Source organism: Accipiter gentilis, chromosome 12, assembly GCF_929443795.1.
Source record: "Accipiter gentilis chromosome 12, bAccGen1.1, whole genome shotgun sequence".
Lineage (NCBI taxonomy): Eukaryota > Metazoa > Chordata > Aves > Accipitriformes > Accipitridae > Astur > Astur gentilis.
The window spans coordinates 23,501,634-23,519,260 of NC_064891.1; the positions used below are offsets into that span (position 1 = coordinate 23,501,634).

The 17,627-nt window shown below is 49.4% G+C and overlaps 1 protein-coding gene and 1 long non-coding RNA gene across 4 annotated transcripts in view; one reads left to right on the top strand and one right to left on the bottom strand.

The window, feature by feature from the left end:
• Positions 1-7,948, bottom strand: part of NR3C2 (nuclear receptor subfamily 3 group C member 2) — a 217,309-nt gene extending 209,361 nt beyond the window's left edge. Inside the window, exons 1-2 of one of the 3 annotated variants that reach the window (XM_049815048.1) lie at positions 7,859-7,948; positions 1,039-2,800 (exon numbers count right to left, since the gene is read on the bottom strand). In XM_049815048.1, the coding sequence (XP_049671005.1) occupies positions 1,039-2,798 (1,760 nt within the window). In that variant the 5' untranslated portion in view covers positions 2,799-2,800; positions 7,859-7,948. Of the gene's footprint in view, positions 1-1,038; positions 3,086-6,024; positions 6,125-7,858 lie in introns of those variants that run through there. The other 2 variants (XM_049815047.1, XM_049815046.1) reach the window with 2 other exon arrangements.
• Positions 7,949-8,085: 137 nt separating this feature from the next.
• On the top strand, positions 8,086-14,647 carry LOC126044904 (uncharacterized). The gene is made up of 4 exons (XR_007507816.1): positions 8,086-8,135; positions 9,937-9,977; positions 11,273-11,396; positions 14,381-14,647. It is a non-coding gene; the product is annotated as an uncharacterized LOC126044904 (long non-coding RNA).
• The last annotated feature ends 2,980 nt before the right edge of the window (positions 14,648-17,627 follow it).

A 17,627-nucleotide genomic window follows, 5' to 3' on the forward strand; every position in this document is an offset into this window, starting at 1 on the left:
ACTCCAAGAATAAGACAGATGTTTCATTCACTGAGGGCAGTTGCACATCTCATGATGAGAAAAAAAAGACTTGAGAAGGTAAAGGCAAATTCTCCTACTGGCTATTTCGTTGAGTTTTAGCAAAAACTTTTGGTGAGCCTCTTTGACACACAAGGAGACTATGTAACTATTCTAACCCAGTCATGCTGTCAGATGCGCTTAATAACTTGTACTATTGACTATGAAACTAGATAGTTTATGGAAGTAAGCATCCTTTATGAGATACATGAACACCTGGTTTTGCTGAAGAAGTACATGCTTCCACGAATCAGCCAAGAAACACAAATTCAAACGACACTTGCATACTTCCCTTCCACCAAAAGTGAGGAGATCAGTTTATCCATTTATCCCTTTCAAATGCGTCAAGTTTTAACAGCCCTCCTCCTTCTGGAGGCATTTTTCTATATATACAAACCAAATGTTCCTACAGTTAAAATACAGAAATAATATGTTGTCACAGGCTTCTAAGGTTTAGTTTTTAAACTTAACCAGTTCAAGTCCGGTGCAAACTTATAACGATGCATCTTTACAAATACAGATTCCCGACACTATTGTTTTCTTATCCTCATCTCAGTATTTCATCTGAGGTACAACACATTCAAGCACCAGCTAAGAAAGAATAACCATTATGGGACACTCGAGAGCAATTTTACTAAGCTCTCATTATGGGAAAAACAACATTTAGAGTAGTAAGAGCTCATAAACATACTAAAGCTACACTTTCAAATCAAATAACAGTAGAATATAATATGTTCTTTTTAAATATTAAAGTCAGCACTTTGTTTTTATTAAAGGCAGAGTAAAATACAGCAGGAAAGCAGCAAATCTAATGATAAGAATTGAAATGCAAACAAAGAATTACACACCAGCTGGAGAAATACCGCCCTGGTCCCCATTTTAATTCACGCCTTGTTTGTTTAATGGAGGGGAAGAAGAAAAAAAAGGAGGAAAAAAAAGAAAAAAGGAAAAAAAAAAAAAAAAAGGAATTTGCCTGCTCACCTGGACACGTTTTCTGGAATGTACTCTAGAACTGGATAGCCATCACTTCTTCTGGTTGCCAACTCCGAATGCGACTTCCAGGTCTCCACTAGTGTGCTGACAGAAGGGAACGAGCTCAAGTGCTGAAACGCCTGCTCTCGAGCAACCGGCCGCGACAAAGATATCGTGCCTTGGGCACCGATCCTGTAGTGAAATGACTGTCCACCTGAATTTACACCCACAATGGCAGAGGATGGTATACTGTTTTCTTGGTAATAGCTGCCATCGTCAGGCTCCTGCTTAATTCCCACACGTAGGCCTGGATTTGGAAAACCGCTACCTTCACAACTTCCATCAAATGAAGAAACAGGTGGTCCTAAAATCCCAGAAAGAGAGTAATAGTCTTTGTCATCCATAAAAGAAAAATAGGAGCCATCTGTAAATGGGAAAGGATTTACTGTTTGATTCCCTTTAAAAGAGGCACCAGAACAAGGATGCTTGGCCGACTCTTGCTTCACTGGTACTGGAAAGGGGGAATCGGAGTTTATTTTGCTGCTGTCGCCAATGCACGCGCTGCCGAACGAACCGTCTGGCTCGGGTTTTATGAACTGAACAAGGTTCATCTGACTGTTGCTGGAGATGGCGTTCTCCATTTCCTCCATCTTAGGAAACGTGAGTTCTTGAGCACCCTTGTCTTTCGTTTCTGGACTGGGAACTGTATCTTGGCTTCTGCTAGGTCCCGCCGGCGTGCCAGAAGCTGGGAAACCTAGGGAGTTGTTTGCAGGGCTACAGATGGACGATCCCACAGTGCTAACCGCTGGACTAGAACGAGTGGACCTATTATTGGCATTGGAAGGGCTGGCAATGGAGCTCCTTGAGTTCAGGTTCGCAGGACTGGACACAGAAGATCGCATAGTGATATTATTGGGACTCGAGACGGGAGATTTCACGCTGCAATGACTGGGAGGACTAGAAATCGGTGATTTCATGCTACTTATAGGGCTAGAAAGCGGAGACCCGACATTGCTAACGTGCGCGGGACTATGCAACATAGACCCCCGGTTTTCAACGTTCGGCGAGCGTGACAAAGGGGTTCCCTGGCTGATGGGGCTGTGCACGGCAAAGTTCCCAAAGTTAGCAGTAGTCGAGGACACAGAGTTAACTCCCGCAGGACTACACACCGAGGAAGCCATGTTCTGAGGGCTGCAGCCCGAAGGGCTTTTCTCTTGACACATGATAGGGCTTTTGACAATAGCGTGCATGGCACCGCCGTTCACAGCGCTCCCAGAGTCCGATATCAAAGACCTCAAGGGCCTGCTGGCGCCGTGGAGGGGAGAAGAGCAATGGCCGTTCTCCTTGTAGAGTTTCACCAGCTGCTCCACGTTCTGGTAGATCTTTCCCGGGCTCCCCTGGTTCTGCTGATCATAGGGGTAATCGGCATCTCGTATCGAATCCATATATAAACCCATGGATTCGGCCACCGTCGCCGACAGCTCCTTCGACTCCGTTTCGGTTTTGATGTCAGAGGGCAAAAGACCAGGCTGGCTGCTGTCTTGCTGCAGGCAGGAGAGTAGCTCAGGTTTTTCTTTGTTGCTTCCTTGAGCGCTGCTGTTTGCAAAAGTGCCGGCAGCACAGCTTACGTTTACAATCTCCATATAGTTACTGTCATCAGTCTGCTCTCCAGCACCTATAGAAGAATACTCCACAGACTGAGAAACTTGACCCCACCGTCTCTCCATATCTAAGCCTTCTGGGTAGCTGTGGTATCCTTTTGTCTCCATAACTAGCAAAGACATATATAAAAAAAATAAAATTAATAAATAAATGACAGGACAGTGTGACTTCCTAAGGAAATTTCCCAATTTCCTAAGGAAACAAGGCGTATCCGCTCACTCCGTCTATCCTCCTCTCTGTCTGCCTGCCAGTCCCGTTTCCCTGCCCCATCCATCATCTCTCAACCATTTGTCCAATTTCAATCAAACCGAGGGAAAAGCTCTCCTGGATATGACAGCCCTAGGGGTTCCGAGAGAAAACCGCTCAGCAGTTAGAAAAGACCCAAATTACTGCTCCCCGCCCTGCCCCAAAAGACACGGCTCGGCAACGTCAGCGCAACAACCGCCCACCCTCGCCGGCCGCAGCCCCGTGGCCGGTGCCGGCAGCACCGTGGGCTGCCCCTCACCCAGGGACCTGGGAGGAAAAAAAAAGGAAGGGGGTAGCAAGGAAGGAGGGGAACCAGAGAGGTCCTGAAAGGAGGACACGGCGGTGGTAGGCAAGACGTAAACCCCGAGGACGTTGCTCATCACAGCTCTGCTCCTCCCAAGACCTCCCCCTGCCATGCTACAGGGACGGCAAAGCAAGGGAGGCTGGCGTGCTAAGAGCGTTTCTCTTCATCACCCAACTGCATACGGTCACCTGAGGGGACGCGAAGGATGGGCTGAGCGGGGAGAGAAGCGGTGCCGAAGTTGAATGGGAAATGTTTCTGCCACAGAGGAAGGGGATCAGATTAGGCGGGGATGCGTGGCTATTAAATGGATCGTAATTCTGCAAACCTCCACGGCAGCCAGCAAGAGGAATACGTAAAGAAAAGCAAACCTTGCTCTAAAATAGACCCTAAAAAAACCCTCCCATCCCACATGTCGCTCTCTCCAGGCAGAGAGCAAAGCGCATGACCCAGGCTCCATTATTCTGAAAATCACTTATAACTAACAACTTTTTTTTTTTCTTAAGGAAACGGCTCACAGTATCGTCAGAACTGTAGAAACTCAAGTGCCAATAGTTGCAACATCAATATTATGCAAATATTTTTTTCCTTTTAGAATGTATTAGCTTTCCAATACTTAGTGTTTAATCCCTTTACTTAACACTACTTAAAAATGCTATTTTAAGCAAAATCATAAAAACAAATCAAAAAAACTTAAAATGAATGACTCAAATACTTCTTTGCCTTACTTAGAATTATGGCCCTATGCCTGCATTCCCCTCAAGCACAAATTTTATTAGAACATCATTCTGTGTATCAAATCACATTCCTGTAGCCTAAAATTTTCAGACAGAAGTGCCTACTTTCACATAAAGTCACTCCCAGATAATCACCTACCCCCGATTTAAGTGCTGAGCAAGCCTAATTCCTAGAGAAATCAATTGCAGCTGTGAGTGACCAGAATTTCTGAAAACCAGGAAACTTAGTTAAGGCTTAAAATTAGGATGTAAGTGAATTTTAACCCTCAGAACCACCAAGTACCAGGAAATCTCAGTTATAGGCCTAACATTACACTGGTGCACAAGCTTTGTAGCAACCTCTCCCACAGCAGTAAATTTCAAACTTCATACATAATCAATAGGCAAGCATTGCTTTAAAACTTCAGCAAACAAAGATCTGGGTCACACAAAGGAAAAAAAAAATAATAAAATAATGAAAATGCCCTGGTCCTGCACTTCTAGAGAGAGAGGCACTGTCTGGTAAATATATCCGAGAGGATCAAAAAACTGCAGAGAGATTATTTGTGGCCTGACACAAGTTCGGTTTAAAATGACAGCTATGAATTAGTAAGAATGCAGCAGCAAAGAGATTTTTTGGGAGTCTTGGTTTCTGTCACCTCCGAGCGCCTCAGCGGATACTAGAACCACATAATCATCTCACGGGCTGCTGATAGCATAAGGGTTTGATTTTGTTCTTCTAAGCAGAACTTATTACAACTTGACTAGCACGGTATCCACACTTCACCTACTGCACAGACATGCCTTTTTACTAACTTTCACTAAGTGAATTTGACGGTGGGCTAAAACATCCACGGACACCAACAGAAGCCGAGTCGTGTTACGTATCAGAACCGATCTACATGTGATATTTTGCAGAAGGAACTTTATATTATTATGAGCCCGGCAGTTTCTCCTGACACTCCCCCCCCCCCCCCCCCCCCCCCCCAAGAAGTACCCGGGCACTGCGAGTTATGTATTTCACCCCCAAACATATCAACAAACACAGCCCTCTGCAGTACGAACCTCCGATCAATCAGGCGTGAAACCAGTTTCGCAGCAACAGTCAAATAAAAAAATCAAATGATACCTGGTATCCCTGCAACCAAAAGGTCACCTCGATACGGGAAAATCTGAAGTAAATCCAGTTTCATAGAAACTAAACCGATGACGGCTCAAGCGACCACCCACTTCTCATTTCTCGGTGTTTGTTAAACGAATTTTTCTGCAAGTTTCCCTGCCCGAGAACCGCTTCGCTGACATTAAACTGCCCAGGGGAGCAGAGTTTCACCGGCAGAGGTGGGCTGGGGTTTTCCCCCCTTTCTCCAGGGCGGCGGGGCGGGGGGGCAGCACGGGTGGGCAGGTCGGCGGGCAGCGCTGCCCCCGGCACCGCCAGCCGCGGACGCCGAGCGGAGCCGGACGCGGGCCCCCGCGGCGGGGGGTGGGTGTCTGGCCCCTCCGTCCTCGCGCGCACACACACGCGTGTTAATTAACCGCGCAGGCGGCGCGCAAGCTTCCTTCCCTATCTGACCTACGCTATATCCAGCATCACCGCAGCTCCCGGGAAGAAGGCACCGCTGTGCGCCCCTAACCGCCGCCCACCCCCACCCCCCCCCCGCAGGTACAATCCGGATTGTCACGCGTGGGGGAAGCCAGCAGTGCCCCGGAGCGAGCAAGCTCCTTCTCTCGCAGGCGTTCGCCAGGGGTGGGCCCGGGGCGGGGGGGGGGGGAATCCCGAGAGCCCGAACCCGCTCCCTCCCTCCCGCCGCCCGGACCCCCGAGCGATGCAGAAAAGGGCCTTTTTCCGCGCAAACGCCACTCCCCGCCCCCCCCCCCCCGGCGGAGAGAGTCTGGATTATCACCGTGACACCCCACCCACGGAGGGCACGGGGAAGGAGGGGGGAACGCGCCCCCCGGTGCCCAGCCCCGAAGTGCCCCCCAACCCCCCCGCCACACCCCGCCAGCCCCACCTCCCGGTGCGGGTCGGGGAGCAGAGCGGCTCCCCCCGCGTCGGCCCCGGCCCCGCGGTACCTGTTGCGGCGGGGCGCGTCCCCGAGCCCCCGCCGGCGCGGCGGGCGGCGCGGAGCGGAGCGGAGGGCGGCGCGGAGCGGCGGGGCGGGCGGTGCTCACCACCCCCCCCCCCCCCTCCCCTGCCTGCCCGCCCGCCCGCCCGCCCGAGGCGCGCTGCGCCGCGCCGCGCCGCCCGGTGACACGGAGCGGCACCCGGGAGGGGACGGGAAAAGGTGCCAAGTCCTTTAAAAACATGTCACATGCCCATATAAAGTTCAAGTTTACGTCCCGCCCGCCGCCCGCCCTCATTGGCGGGCGGGACGCGGAGCGCCGCGCGGCTGGGGCCAGACCGCCTCCCCATTGGCTGGGGCGCGCCGTCAGTCATCCGCCGGGCGACATGACTGATACAAAGTTGCTGCGACACAGGCTGGAAAACGCATCTCCTTAAAGCCGCAGGGGCCGCCGCCGCGGCCGCGCAGCCCCGCGCAGCCCCGCGCAACCCCCCCCCCCCCCCCCCCGGGCGCCAGCCCCGCCGCGGAGCCGGGGGCCCCCGCCTGCCTCCTCCCCGGAGGCGCCCCCGGGGAAGGGTCGCGGGGCATCGGGCCGGGGCCCCCCGCGGGCAGGTGAGGTGCGCGGGGCGCGGCCGCCCCCGCCCGGTGCCCGCGCCGCGCCGGCGGCAGGGCCGGGCATCGCCTCTCCGCCGGCCCGGGATTTCCGCCTTTCAGCGGCGCATGAATATGCACGGTACCGATACAGCGGTGATTTAAGCGAGAGATAATAAATTAAAAAAAAAAAAAGAAAAAAGAAAAAAAGAGCGGAGCGCGGGAGGGTTCAAGGACTCGTCCTCCGCTCTCCGCCGGGCTGGCTCCGCTTCGCGGCAGCCGCGCATCCCGCCGGGCGCCCCCGCCCGCTGCCTCCCCCCATTCAGGGACAGCGAGAGGGGCCGCCGGGACGGCTCCCGGCTCCGGGGTGCTGCCCACCCCTGTGGCGTGTGTGCCCACGTCCCGGCTGCAGGAATACCCTTTTCCCAAGGAAGCAAAAAAAAAAAAAAAAAAAAAAAAAGACGCCGAGCAAACTTTCAGGCGATGCGCTCCCAACTCGCTCCGTAAATAACGCCCCCAGCCCCCGACGAGCGGCCGGCAGCCGCTGACGCACGCTCCCAAAAAGCCCCGGTCCCCGCCGAGCCCCGCTCCCGGCCCCGGCCCCGGCCCCGAGCCGCCCCCCCAGGTGCGCCCGCGGCCCGGTCCCGGCCCGGCGGGGACAGCTCCGCGGCCCCGCAGGGTGACAGAGGTTCGGGGGGAGGGGGAGGGGGGGAAGGGGAGGGTCCGTCAGGGAGCGGCAGCGCCGTGCATCGCGCTGGGGCACCGCGCACCTTCGCCCGAAATCGCCCCCCTGCGCGCCCGCCCGCCCGCAACCGCAACCGCACAGATCCGCGTATGCTCCGGGGAGCGGGGTTTGTATTCGGTAGTGGCGGCGAAAGCCCAAACGTCCCCGGGATTTCGGGTGTCACGTGCCCCTCTCATTTTTTTTTTCATAGTCTGCCAAATATCGACCCGCACTCGCGGCCCCGGCGGGCACGGGCCGAGGCGGCGGCGGCTCCCAGCGCCGCCGGCGAGACCCGCGGAGCAGCCGCCGCCGCCGCGCTTCCCCGCTGCCGAGCAATGGACGTGTCCTTCCCGCGAAGTTTGCACTGATGGGGACGGGACTGGCCGTGACCTGGATACGCCGGCCGGTGTGGCGGACACCCACCCTGCCCCTGCCGCCCGCCCCTCGCCCCCCACCACTCCCTTCCCTCCCTTCCCCCCCCCGCACCGCGCCGCTCCGCGCCCCGCGCACGGGTCCGCGCTTCACTCACCTCCCCTACGACATGGTGGCGCGGCGGGAGGAGGCACGGCCCCCGGCTACTGCCAGCAAACCATCCGAAAGCCCCCACCGCCACCCAAAAAAAAAAAAAAAAAAAAAAAAAGTACGCGGAGGAAACGCCGGGAGCGGGGCCGGGCAGCGGGCAGGGCGCTGCTTGGCGGGGTCGGCGGGAGGGGGCTGCGGCGGCGGCGGCGGCAGCAGGCGGCGGCGGGGTGCCCGCGGCTCGGCGCGGCGCGGCTGGGCGGACAGCTCCCACCATGGACGCCTAGGTGGGTGGGTGTTCCCGCGGGTCACACCCTCGCCCGCCGGCGGAGGGGAGCGGGGGGTGGATCCAGCACCGGCGGGGGGGGGGCGGGGGGATTTGGGGAGGGGGGGGGGGGCAGAGAGAAGGAGGGGCGGGGGAGGGAGGGAGAGAGACACCCTCCACGGAGGGAAAAAAAAAAAAAAAGCCCAAACCCGAAAAAAAAAAAAACTTATGTCATTCCAGGTAAAACTCCCATCTGCGCCACCAAGGAAGAGGAGGGAGGAGAGTGGCGAGGGTGTAAACTTTTTCCTACCCCCCCCAGCCCCCCCCCCTCCCCTCCCCCGGTGCCGCCCGGCCCCTCGCAGCGCCCGGCGGCCGCGCCGCCCCCCGCCGCCCCCTCCCGCGCCGCCCGCCCCGGCGGCTCCCGGCGGCGCGGCGCCGCGGGGTTTCTCACGCACGGAGCCCGCCGCCGCCACCGCCACCGCCGCCGCCGCCGCCGCCGCCGCCGCGGTTCCTGGTTCGCGGAGCCGCCGGAGGAAGGGAAGGAGGGCGGGCGGCAGGGAGGCAGGGCGGGCGGCGGGGGAGGAGGAGTGTCTCCCCGCGCCCTTCCCCAGGCGGAGCGTCTCTCCCGGCCCTGGCGGCGGCGGCGGCGGCGGCGGCGGCGGCGGAGCCCCCCCAACCCCCCCCACCCGCGACCGCCCGACCGCTCCGCTCGGCCCTGCGGGGAGCGGGGCGCCCGTGGAGGAGCCTGCGCCCCCCGCGCTGGGCCTGCGCCTTCCTCCGCCTCCTTCTCCGCTCCCGTCAAACGGGGGGAGCCGGGCCCCTCTCTGTCCCCGTCCCGTCCCGTCCCCCCCCCCACCCCGGCCTGCCCTTGCGTCCCGGGTTAACGGGGGTTGTGTTCGGCACTCGGGCGGCTGCGGTGGAGCAAACCCAGCCTGATTTCAGACATTAAAAAAAAAAAAAAAAACCCAACAAAAATATCGGCGCTAACATCGATACTGGTTTTAAATTAATATTTTACTTGTGACTAAAATGTTTTAAAGCTGATTATTTTTAAGTTCGGGGCATTAAATGTCTCTTCGTTTAAACGTCTTGAGGGAAAAAAAAAAAAAATCAGGCATTGGAGGGAGGACAAAGTTGGCCCTATTTTAATACCCTCAATGAAGTCTTTAAACATGTAAAAGGACTGCTCGCAGAGAGGGAATTTTACCTGTGCCGAAGCGTCTGTAGTATCGGGGCCTTGGAAAAGCCGAGTGTTTTATCAGCTGTTGTTTGCATCCGTCCAAGTTTGTGGGTAACTTGATAAGCGTTAAACAGGGAAGCATAAAGTGCTGGTAAGGCCAGACTTGGAGATAACGGCGCATTCAATAGCTTAATTTCACAATTAGTTTGCTATATTATTGGAAGCAAATCATATTTCACTGTGCCTACACTAGTGCTCTATTTTTAGCCATAATGTAGCTAAAAAGGAGGAACCTACTGAGATGTATTATAACATCGAATGTGAACAATTCTGTTCTCTTTTTACTCATTTCGTGTCATACATCTGGCTTGGAATACTGCTAATTTATTAATTGAGAGGAGCTACCGCGGATGGCTTGGAGGCTGCGATTCCAAGGCAGAGGAAAGTTCCACACGACTCTGCGAGTAACCCGGCAAATCACAGTCGTGCAAAAAGCACCCAAGCGCGTTGGCTGGTCTATCAATAACTGCTGTACCGAGCACAACTATTTTATGTTAGGTTATAGTAATGGTGTATTTGGCTGATTGGTTGGACCTCTTTTGTCTTACTCTTCCTGCTATTCTTTTTTTTTTTTTTTTTGCAGGGCAAAGGTGTAAATGAAAAAGGCATCCGAAATGCCTGAAGGTAGCCTCAGTCTTTGTTTTCAATCTTTTTTTCTTTTTTTTCAAGAACAAAACGGAGAGAGAAAATAAAATTGAGGGAATATATCTATCTTCTGTCCCAATGTTTGATCCCCCCCCCCCCCCCCATTGTGTTACATACAGAGATGGCTGCTGGAAGAATAAAGCACCTTTCCCAGTACATGCAAGATGCTCACAGATTTTCCACAAACGCAGTAGAAACCTCATTTGTTTTCTGCTTGTGGTTCACAGGAGCACTTAGCTTTTTAGTGGTTGACACTATATCTATTTTTAGCAGCATTTTAACAGCTGTCACTAACAACTAAGATCTCATCTTGAACGGGGAAGGGAGATTATCTGTTTTATTTAAAAAATCAAACTACATAATTGTCAGATTATAAAATGCAATTTGGATCTTTATCTGTGAAGAGAAAAGGCCAGCTTTTCTCATTATGCCAATTCCGTGAAGAAAAAAAAAAAAAGGACCTATAGTAGGCTTGATAAAATAACGAACGGGCTTTGCAAGGTTTAGAAATAATGCTATTCAAAGGCATACAAATGTATATATAGCACTTTTCAAATTCCGTTAAAAGTGGTCCCGTTACTGCCTTCTGCAGCTGTGTCGCGATGGGGGAAACTGCAAAGAGTCGAGTCGTAGTTTTCCAAGTAGGTCAAGAGGAGCAGCGCGGACACCTCCGATGAGCAATTCTCTTCCCTCGCATTAGATTTTATAAGAGGTTAACTCATGTCAGACACATGACACTGAAAGCAGCAGACAGACAAGTGTAAGCCACTCTGTAGCAGATGTCATCTCTGTTCCTAAAGATAGTGGTAACTTTGCTATGGGTAATGCATTACAAAACAAGATAACGCTGAAACTCGGCAAGTGTCAAATTTTACCTCCTCCCATGCTCGGTAGAGCAAGCGAATTGGTCTTAGGGGCTGCAGGAGCGGCGATGTAGTGTAAAAGCAGCCTACTGTACTGTCTTACTTAGAGGTCATGTGCCCTATTTTGAGAACTGAACCAAAGCGGATGAAGTTTTGAGTCAGTTCCAACTAAGGCAGCTGGGCATTTCCCACTTCTCTCCAGCTCCAGCCCAGGAAAGCAGGCAATCACATGGTCACATGTATTATTCCTTTACCCGATATTATTCTCCCTAGATTTAATTTCTGTGCTGTTTGGCTCACGCGGTTTTGATTAGTTGAGATTTATGGTTGGATCGGGAGGAGTTGCGTTTTGGGGAGATGCTGGAAAAAAGTTGGGGACGACAGGTGAGAGTTTCTTCCCCTGTCCGACAGGTGCAAGTCTTCCAAGAGACGAGTCCACAGTCTTCCCCGACTCACCAGTTAATTGTGGTAAAGCTAAGTTCCTGAGCCACGCTGCAAGTCTTCAGAATTCTTTACAAGCTCTGGGAAAACATAAGTAAGCATGTTTTCTGTATGGTATATGCTTACATTCTCTGAGACACCGGTATTTTATCTATTTAGTCTAATTTTGAGCAATTTTGTTTTCTAATTATAGATAAATCTTGTAGCTGAGCAACAGAACATGTACCCTTTTAACTTGGATTCTTTCTTTTCTGTCTTTTTTTTTTCTTCTTTTTTTAATGCTCCTTAATGGCCCATGTTATAGCCATGTGGTTGAACCACATCTAAGTATAGTACAATTGCATTTCTAATGCACATTGGCATTAGCAACCACTTGCTTGTGTAAAGGGCCAAGGCATGCATTTGAAAACACAGATTTCCAATACGTTTAAAATCACAGTTTTTATTGACGATTAGCACCGATAGTTTCATCCGGTTCAAAATGAAAACGTCTCAAAAAGAATTTCTTGTTGTGTCTCGCTGACAATGGTAGGGCAAACGAAGCACAAAGAATAACACATAGGCAGTACTTTGTATTTTTCGTAGCTTTAATATTGCCGTATGTATTTACTTTGTTTATAGTCAACTTCTCTCTTGTTTACTGCTTGCACTAGTACTTGTAAGAAAATGTCGGTTTTAAAAAAACGGAGCATTAAAAAAATTGTCATCACCACAGAATGCAGACTTATTTCGATATTAATGAATTCCAAACAATAAAAGGTAGTAGCAACTAATTGTATCTTAATATTTATCTACTGTCTACTGGCATTTTTACAGTATCAAATGGTAACTCATACCATAATCTGATTAAAATTTTGTAGTAACCATAATAGTACTGCACCTATGCCAAAAATCCAGACATCATAGTGTTTAACAGCAGTAAAAATAAGAGAGCAAAGAATACCCTCCAGCACTTAATAAACATATCAAATGCAAATTGGAGGAAATTATTTAATCACTCTATAGGCTAGTTAATTTTGATGATTTTTCACAGTTCTAATAGCAATACTTAGTGTGGAACAAGTTAGTACCAAAATTGTCATGACACCAAGGTCGTAAGTAGAATTTGAAACTCGCTGTATAGAGGAAATTACCTTCCCGATTGAATGAAGGTGCAGCCTTAAGGCTCCTACAGCAAAAGGAGAATCCTTATGTAATTTTCCAGATTCTTCTACAATCCTGAATTTACCTCCTCTCAGATATTATGCAATGAGAGACAGTTTGGTATTAACCTGCATGATCACGTTCATTTTCAGACTTGGAAGACCTTGTTTTCTAAATTTTTAAAAATCTTTATTTCCTGGAAAAGAGAGATTTCTGATGGGCTCTCCCCGAAGCGTACAGTGAAGAAGAGACTGAAGAGAGTGATGCCATGAAGCTGAGTGAAGAGACTGCTCAAGAAAAGTGTTAATTTAACATGTGCCAAGACAGAAAAGGAAAAAAAAACCCTATTGATTTTGGTGGAAGTTGCACTGCTTTCCTAAATAGATGTAGTCTGTTGATTTTTTTCATATATTAAATACCCACTTCCTATGTAGGCTGTGGTCCAGCTCGAGGAGCTCATTCAACACGCCACCTGGGCCCAAGCTGGGCAGTTGGTCTTGCACGACACGGGGAGTTCCTCCTTGTTGGACGCACGTCAATTTACACAGATTTGGTTAAGAAAGGACTATATTTGCCACAAGGAACCATAACTCATTGTTCTGAGAAAGTGTCCTGGCTTTGAAGATGAAGGTCACACCAGAGTTTGTCTGGCTTAGACTAAATATCTGATAGCCAACTGTCATGCGTTCCAAAATTTTCCCACTGTGCTCGCCGATACTTGGCCCACAAGCCAGGAGTGACAGAAATGTTGACACATTGGATGGGTTTGTTCCTAATGGCCCCAAACATATGCAAATAAACAGTGTGGTTCACAGGTGAGAGTAGATAACCTTACCAGCCTGGTTGCCAGGCTATGGTTTATTCTCTTTTGGTGTGAGCTTAAGTGACAGTCACTCAGCTTGGTTTCCAAAAACAATGCTGCCAGTGCTTGTACAATCCTGGTGCCTGCAGCATCCAAGTACCACGCAGACATATTTCTTCCGAGCTCTGGAAAGAAGAGAAGCATTATCACTATTTTATAGACGAGGAGTGGAGGAACAAAGTGATTGCAGGATTTATCTCAGGTCCCCTAAGAAGGCTATGACAAAGCGCGGTACTTCCCAAATCGCAGCTCGCTGCCTTTCATCACAGGACCGGATTTCCTTTTCAGCCATTGCCTTCCCAAGTTTGCCGCATGAGCACGAATGACATAGAGTTAAAACATATTTGGTTGTTGTGTGGGGAAGGAACATGCGGCATGGTCTGTTTGAGTGTATTCGTAATTGAAATGAATTTAGAAAACCCATATTGTCAGGGCTTTTTACTGTATGGATCAGCAGCAGCCGTTACAGATTGACGTTACCTTCCCTGCTTGAGCTTGGTCAGAAGAGTCACATTCCATGAATGTGCAAGAATTTCTGGCATGAATTCTTGTACATGCACATTTACATTTTGGCTTCTGTGCATGCTGTTCGTGCACTCACTGCTTTGAACTCTGCTTTTCATGAGTAATTCTGACAACAAAATTCATTCCTTCATATATACATGGAAAGCAAACACAAAAGAGGCGGGAATGTGGCCAAATAAAAGTAATTTCGAATGTTTTTTTTCTTTCTTTATTTATTTTGCATTCCATTCGCAGCTCTGGCTAGGCAGTCACAGAGTAGAAATTATGTACCCTTCTCAAGATTTCTAAAGGAAGATCAGCCAGGACTCAAAGGAAATCTTGATTGTTTAAGAGTCAAAGTTGGTCCAGGGCAGGAGCGATCGAGGGTTTAGCAAACATGAATTTCTCCCAACATGGTTCAGTTATGTCCCCTATGCGTGACTTAAAATTGAAGAAAAGGAGCCTATCAGAAATCTTTCCTGTTCAACAGCTGCACAGAAGACATGACTACTCCTAAATGTAAGATGAGGTGCCGATCTTTTTAATCGGTTCTTTTGGTTCTGTTCTAGGGAAAAGGCACCTGTCACCGTGATGCTAGTCCTGCCGATGAGCTCCACTTTTCAAGTCCTGAGCATTACTCTTTTCCCTAAGAGGAATGCATAAGAATAGTGAAAGGAAGCACAGGATTGTTTAAAGAACTAGAGATGCTGAGCTGGATTTGCAGTATTGATACTACTTTTATATAATTGTAACAACAGTGATTGTAACATGGTTTACACTGTCAGGAGAGAAGGGATTAGGCCTTCTTTTACTGGGAATCATAAACAAATGAATAAATAAACTAGGCAGTACACTCCCTGTGTGCATTTTTATTTCAGAGCTTATACTGAAGGCAGTCTAGTTCGAAGCAGGTGCTTCCTCGTAAAGCCATTGTGGAGAGCAAATGAGTCCCAGGGACTGTCGCTCCTTGTTGTTCGTCAGTGGGCGTAGATGCAGTAGATGTAAAGGTCTATGACTCACTGAGCTTGCTAAGGTGAAACCAGAAGAGAGTAGATAATTGCACCATTATGAAAAGAATTATCACAGTTTGATTACAGAAAAAAAATCTTCTAATGGTGCCGTGACTCTCGGGAACTAAAGTAGGGAATGGGACCAAAAGTGAGGAGTTTATGTCAAGGAATGGCAAAGTGTCCCCTTTAATTGATCCATTTTAATCAAACGTGCCAAAAAGATGATTTCTAGGACTGAAGGTATAAAGGGTCAAAAGAGCCTAAGGTACTTCCCCATGCCAATTCTGATTAAAATAAAAAAGAAGACTATTCAAAGAGACAAATTGACCTGGGCAAGAAATTTCCGAATCCAGAGATTACTGGAATATCTCATAACAGAGAGCATGCAACCTCCTGCCTTATGTACGAAAAAGGTACCGAGTTCAAAATTGCACCATCTAGTTTGATAATCTGTAAATTGAAGAGTGAGAGGGAGGGATTGCAGGTAATCCAGATTGATATGAGAACTTCAAATACTCAGGGCAGTATGAAGAAGGCATTTCCTGTTGATGGACAGTGAAGAATAATTTGGTGTCACACAACCCAGAAAGCACGCATATAAAATGCAGAAAGTATTTGGGCAATTAAGAACAAAAAGCAAATGTGGTATAAATTAATGGGTAACTATGACCTTTGTAGAGTACGTGAAACTAGGCGGGATGGTTTTCATACCAGTAATGACATTATAAGATTACTACAATTCAGGCTGCGAAGGCAAAATGAAGAAGACAATGAATGTGGGCATGGGGGACAGTGGTATCTCCTCATTCATGCTGGTGCAGCACAGAGGGAAACTCATCCATCCATCCCAGCCCTATCGAAGATTGGAGCACACCAACAAAAGCCTGTCATTTTCCCCTCTCCATTTGGGTCTTTGTGGAGGTTTCAGTACCGGTATCTACTAAGGTGGGTAGCAATACTGGGGAGATACCACAAGATTGGGAAATCTGACCAATGAAACGGGGGACTTGGAACACTCCTTCAGAAGAGGGGAGACTCCGTTTTTACAGGGCACTGAACTGAAAGAGGGCCAGTGTCTGCGTTGATATGGGGGGCTCAGCATCCTAGCTGGGAGAGCAGGGGGATCTCTGCAGTCTCGAGCTGGTCCCTCTCCCTGTGAGACCCCTTCACCTGCAGTAGCTAGAGAGTCAATGGTGAGACAGAGCTCTAAGTACAGAGTGGGTGAGATTTCTGAAGCGTGTGACCCTGGACCACTGCCATAGGGTGACAGAGAGTTGAGAACAGTAGCGGTCAAAATAGGATAGAAGTGGAACCGGAGAAAGGAGGCAGGAGGAATGTCCTTCATTTGAAGCATCCCTTTGATAATTTCCTGTTAGCTCAGTCTGGGTCCAGGGCTTCAGGGGTATGGTTTGGTGAGAAGAGACCGGCGGGAGGTTTTGAATACCACTTAGGGATTGTAACAGAGGGGCAATCAGTCATAACGCTTGTACTGAAAGTTTATTTCCATGAAGGTGGGAAAGGACTGGCAGAGACAAATCGATCCTCAGGTAGAAAGGTAAGGTTATATAGCTCACGTGAATTGAGAAAGGTGTTTCTTATAAGGTGCCATCACAGCCAATATTTGAGGCTCTCCAACACTGTGTTCCAGTGACCTTGGTAAGGAGTAAGACATGACACTCTTTTTATGGACCGGTAGGGAGAGCAGTTCAAAGAAACCTTAGTTGGAGGTGACAAATAAGAGTCTGTCAAAACCAGAGAAATGGCTCTCCCTCATCCTCCTTTGCCTCTGCTTCTCGAGCTCCCTGCAGCTCTGTAATAGCTGAAAGGAAGGGGGATGCTACAGACTTACATGTTACAAATCTTATCCAAAAAGCATCTGTAAATGACAGCGTATGCCTGAAAGTGTGTTCTGTAGTTATTCTTTGTTTGATGCAGCAGTGGCCACATAATTACGTCGCTTCAGGGCTTGCTAGAATGTAATATTAAATATGATTCCAGTTATTGCTGTGCATCCCTGCTATTTTTACTTGTTGGATTTAAAGTTAATATTCTGACATAGCCCTGATTCAGGTGAATGGATATCTTCTTTTCAAGGACAATGGGGTTTCCATAAGAAAAACCAGGAGATTTGTCCCACAGCTAATGCCTACAGATTGAAATGAACACTGTTGAAAATGTTGCTCATCACAGGAAAAGCTTGCTATGACAAAGGCATTCATAAAGGCAATCGAAGGCATGGCAGAAGTTACTGTAAGGCAACAACACATACTGTCCTGGTTTTGGCTGGGATAGAGTTAATTTTCTTTCTAGTAGCTGGTATAGTGTTATGGTTTGGATTGAGTATGAGAATAATGTTAATAACACACTGTTTTCAGTTGTTGCTAAGTAGCATTTATACTAAGTCAAGGGTGTTTCAGCTTCTCATGCCCAGCCAGCAAGAAGGCTGGGGGGGGCACAAGAAGTTGGGAGGGGACACAGCCAGGGCACCTGACCCAAACTGGCCAAAGGGATATTCCAGACCATGTGACATCATGCCCAGTATATAAACTGGGGGGAATTGGCCTGGGGGTGCAGATCACCGCTCTGGAACTAACTGGGCATCAGTCGGTGAGTGGTCAGCAATTGGATTGTGCATCACTTGTTTGTATATTCCAATTCTTTTATCATTATTATTGTCATTTTATTATTGTTATTATTATCATAATTGTTTTCTTCCTTTCTGTCCTATTAAACTGTTCCTATCTCAACCCAAGAGTTCTGCTTTTATTTCTTTCCCGATTCTCTCCCCCATCCCACCGGATGGGGG